General features: G+C 32.6%; 1 protein-coding gene across 2 annotated transcripts in view; it reads left to right on the top strand.

The window, feature by feature from the left end:
• Positions 1 to 1,883: 1,883 nt before the first annotated feature.
• ppp1r35 (protein phosphatase 1, regulatory subunit 35) overlaps positions 1,884 to 5,366 on the top strand; it is a 13,470-nt gene continuing 9,987 nt past the window's right edge. For both annotated transcript variants that reach the window (XM_061890147.1, XM_061890146.1), the window contains exons 1-2: positions 1,884 to 2,088; positions 5,231 to 5,366. The exon at positions 5,231 to 5,366 is cut by the window's right edge and continues 77 nt beyond it. In XM_061890147.1, the coding sequence (XP_061746131.1) occupies positions 5,270 to 5,366 (97 nt within the window). In that variant the 5' untranslated portion in view covers positions 1,884 to 2,088; positions 5,231 to 5,269. The remainder of the gene's footprint in view (positions 2,089 to 5,230) is intronic.

Raw genomic sequence — 5,366 nt, 5'->3', positions numbered from 1 at the left:
CTAAATGTGCAGTATCAAACTCCGGGGGTCGTCAACTCCGCCCCCAAGCCCCTCCTCCTCCAACTCAAATATCCACGAGAGGCAACTTGGACGGGCGCGCACGCACGCATGCGCAATAACGCGGCCGGTCGTCGTCAGGGACGCAGTGGGCGACTCCTTCCTCTGCACAATAAACCGACCCTTGTTGAAGCTGCGCGCGCATGCGCGTGTCGCAGACAGGTGTGGTAACCTGGAGACGCTGCGGCACAACAGCAGGCGACGGCGTGTGTGACGTCTTCGATGCAGACGCGCGGAACACGTGATGCAACACCTGCGTGCAGATTTATTTTTTTATTTTTTATAAATACCTGGGGTTTTTGTGCGTGATAGATGCCCAAAATATTTGTTGTGCGTCAGCGCTCGTGATAACATCACTGATAATAATACTTGGTCGTCTTCAAGTCACCTCACATAAATGCAGGATTGTTGCCACTTTTGGGATTTTTTTTTTTTTTTTGGGGGTGTTTTGGGCGGAATAGTGGCTCATTGTTCGCTCAGGCAGACTTTTATTTATGTTTTGTTTTTTTTTACAAATTAGAATGCATTGAAAATATAAAGAAAGCTGTCATGTGTTTTAAAATGAGTGCAAGCGATGGGCAAAATGACAAAAAATGTGCAGTTCCCCTTTAAAAAAAACTTGTCCAGGGGCTAGTTTATATTTTTGTGCATAAATGTGTGTGTGTGGGTGTGTGTGTGTGTGTGTGTGTGTGTGTATGTATATATATATATATATATATATATATATATATATATATATATATATATATATACATATACACACATACATACATACATACATACATATATATATATATATACACACACACACACACACACATATTTATATATCATGTACATTATTTTATATCTGTGTTTTACTATATTATTTTCCGACCCAAAAAAATCAATATATAGTGTCCGGAACAGAAGTTTATATAGATGTATATGTATATGTGTGTGTGTATGTATATATACACATATATGTATATGTATATATATAATATACATGTCTTTATATATATATTTATATATATATGTGTGTGTGTGTGTATATATATATATACATATATATATACATATATATATATATATATATATATATATATATACATACATATATATATATATATACATATAAATATATATATATACATATATATATATATATATATATAATTTCATATCTGCATGTTATCATATTCTTTTTTGACAAAAAAATCTATTTAAAGTGCCTGAAACGGGAGTTTAAATAGATTACATATTTTTTAACTTTTTATTCTATTTTTGTATTCATGCATATTATATGTGTGTATATATATATATATATATATATATATATATATATATATATATGCATATATGTTTATATACATATATATGTATATGTATATATAATGTTTTATATATTATGGCGGATTGGTGAGGCACGTTTTTATTGAGGTGGTAAGTTTACAGCATAAAAAAAACAACAGATTTACATATTGGAAAATGCTCATAATAAAATATATACTATGGTTTATTATAAAATATAAACCATAGTATATAAATATTCCTTCCCAAAAATTTCTTCCCTTTTTGTGTGTCAGCTATTAATTATATTTATGCATGGCATTAATTAGTGTAACTCTCGTTCCTACATTTGGCAAAAACAACCTACGTATAATAAGATGTAATTTTTATATATTCTGGGACGAAATTATTTACTTTTTACTCTTCTTTTAATGTTCTTTTTTCAATTATTGCCGCCTTTTTTGTTTTCAGGTACGAAAGTGCTGTTGGGAATTAAAACAAACAAACACATTTGCACTTTCGACACAAATGACTCGTTATATTTGACCGCCAGGTGTCGCTGCGACTTCCGGTGTGACCGGAAATAGAATTAACCCTAACGCCAATATGGAGTTTGAAACCTCTTCCGTGCAGCAATAATAACTTTTTATGCAATACAACGTCAAACTTTATTGGCGAAATACGTTAATAATAACAACTTTGATCAAATGAAGACGAGAATCTCCACTCGCTGACGACTTTGTGCTCGGACTCAGTCAGGTAGGATTACGTTGCTATTAAATGACGTGTGTGCTCCTAAAATCTATACTACAATAATAACAACATTAACACGTAAATATCTCACTTTAACATCTTGCTACTTTATCAAATGTGCATTTTATTATGTATTGGAGTTTTTTGTGTCACAGACACGTCGAGTATTGTTTAGAACCAAAGGCTTCTAAAACACTCGCAACGGTGAAATACTGCAAATACAAAATCAATTAAATTACCAATAAAAAATTTAAAAAGCCTGCAAAACAACTGCATGGCAGAAATAAAATATACGTTTTCTTTTATTTCTGTCATGTAGTTTTGAAAAAAACTCCGCTCCACTCCAACATGACACCATTTCCGTTCTTTTCGCCTTCAAAATAAGAGCTCAAGGGATCTACTGTATAACAGAAACTTAACATTATAAAGAGGTAAAACCTTAAAATAAAAGGTTACACTAGCATGATTTAAAAAAAAGAAAGACCTAAATATTTAAACCTCGCAAGTTCAATTTTATTTTTGAAAATGTTTTACTTGACATTTATTGGTCAAAAAGCTGCTAACAGACAAAATAAAGCATGTTACAGTTAATAAAATGTAAATAACAGCAGAAAAAAAAACCACAAAATAGCTGCATGGCATAAATGTTATAAAATGGTACTTTTTACTTTCGTCGACTATCCCACTCGTGGGTTTAAAAGAGAGATATCGCGCGATTTCCTGTCTGGCAACCCAGGAAGAAGCTAACTTCAGTTTTGGTCCGTATAGTTGCAGAATCCTCGCTTGTGATTTAGGGTTATATAAATATACTTTGGTTGATAATCACGGGTTGTTACTCGCTTGCATAATTAAAAAAATACCCAAATATTTAAGCCCCGCGAGTGCAATTTTATTTTGAAAATGTTTCACTTGTCATTTATTGGTCAAAAAAGCTGCTAACAGTCGAAATAAAGCACAGGACAGTTAATAAAATGGAAATAACAACAAAAACTTACAAAACAACTGCATGACAGAAATAAAATAAAATGTACATTTTATTTATGGGTTTTAAAAAGATATCGCGCGATTTCCTGTCTGGCAACCCACAAAGAAGCTAACTTCCGTTTTGCTCCGTAAAGTCGCAGAATTCTCACTTGTGATTAAAGGCCATATAAATTAACTTCGATTGATTGATAATCACGGGTTGTTACTCGCTTATGTAACCTTTTTTTATGGTTTTGCCTCTTTGTGATGTTAACTTCCTGTTATACAGTAGACGACTTGAGCTCTTATTTTGAAGGCGAAAAGAACGGAAATGGTGTTTTGAAAACAAACTCCGAAATTTACAACCCCCTGGCGCTGTTTTGTACTGTTTTCATATTTTGTAATGTTTTATATTGTTGTTGGACTTACTGTTTGTAATTGTTGAAATTTATAAATAAACATTTAAAACGAAAAAAAACTCCACTCCACCTTAATATGACAGCATTTCCGTTCTTTTCGCCTTCAAAATAAGAGCTCAAGGCATCTACTGTATAACAGAAACTTAACATTACAAGGAGGCAAAACCATAAAAAAAAGGTTACACTTGCATTATTAAAAAAATAAAATAGACCCAAATATTTAAGCCCCGCGAGTGCAATTTTATTTTGAAAATGCCTTGTCATTTATTGGTCAAAAAGCTGCTAACAGTCGAAATAAAGCACAGGACAGTTGATAAAATGAAAATAACAACAGCAAAAAAAACTACAAAATAACTGCATGACAGAAATGTTATAAAATGTACATTTTATTTTCGCCGACTATCCCACTCATGGGCTTTTTTTTTTTTAAAGAGAGATATCGCGCGATTTCCTGTCTGGCAACCCAGGAAGAAGCTAACTTCCGTTTTGCTCCTTAAGGTTACAGAATTCTCATCTTTTTTTTTTTAATCCTTAATTTTTATTCTGCATTATATTTTCGTCCTGAAGCAGGTTTTTTTTTTTAATTTATGGATTTGGTGTATTTTTGGGTTTTGTGTCATTTTCTGTGCATTCGGGCGGAAGGCGGGGTACACCCTGGACAAGTCGCCACCTCATAACAGATATACAGACAACATTCACACACTAGGGAGCATTTAGTGTTGCCAATCAACTTATCCCCAGGTGCATGTCTTTGGAGGTGGGAGGGGCCTATCCCCAGGTGCATACCCCTGGAGGTGGGAGGGGCCTATCCCCAGGTGCATGCCCCTGGAGGTGGGAGGGGCCTATCTTCAGTTGCATTCCCCCAGAATGGGAAGAAGCCGGAGTACTTCAAAAAATAAAAAAATTTTTTTACACTGTATCGAAATACATATTTACTGATTGATTTTTATATTTATTTATCAGTTTATTATATTTTATATATATATATATAAATTATATTTTTATTTACTCGGTTTATTACTGTATTGTTTTTAAAAGGAAGATTGTTAAATTTTTTAGAAAATGTTTCAGTACTAACTTACAGTATTTAAGTAAAAGTTTGTAATACTTCAAATATTATTCATAATATTACTATAATATATATATTTTACAAAAATATTTACATTATTATTGTATGTACCGTAACTAGAATTTTACTTCATTTTATTTATTTTATATTACTATTGTACTTTTAAAAATATATAAAAAAAAACTTTTAGGCTGTATTCAACTTTTAGTTTCTATTTTATTAATAATTATATTTAAGGGAGAGGTCCAGCCCAACAAAATCCTTAAAATTGATTAAAATAAATAAATAAAAAGCTGCTTCAGGATGTAAATATATTGCAGAATATTAAAAAAATATATTTTCATCCTGAAGCAGCTTTTTTCTTTTTTTTTTAATCAATTTTAAGGATTTTATGTATTTTTATTTGTGATCTTTTCTGTTATTACATCATACTTTTGTGTGGTGTGTTGTATTTAAATGTTTTTATCCATAGGGCTTAATTAATGCTGTCAAATTATACATTTTTATCACCCCACTCGCTAATATAATAATGAAAAATAAAAAAAGACCCCAATATTTAAGCCCCGCTAGCGCAATTTTATTTTGAAAATGCTTTACTTGTCATTTATTGGTGAAAAAGCTGCTAATAGTCCAAATAAATCGAGTACAGTTAAATAAATGCTTTGAAGTTGAATTTTTTTTTCATGGTTTGTTCCAGGAACCCCAAAGGGACATTTGACTGCACTTTCCTGTCACGATGGACGATTCTGGCTCCGCCTCCTCTCCCATGCCGTCTCCGTCGGTAGCCCCCGTCCCCCTCCCCTCCACCTCCGCCCCGACACGTTGTCCTGAGC

This window comes from Nerophis ophidion, linkage group LG28 (assembly GCF_033978795.1).
Source record: "Nerophis ophidion isolate RoL-2023_Sa linkage group LG28, RoL_Noph_v1.0, whole genome shotgun sequence".
NCBI classification, from domain to species: domain Eukaryota; kingdom Metazoa; phylum Chordata; class Actinopteri; order Syngnathiformes; family Syngnathidae; genus Nerophis; species Nerophis ophidion.
The sequence above is the reverse complement of the archived record's forward strand: the minus strand, read 5'-3'. Positions and strand labels throughout refer to the sequence as shown.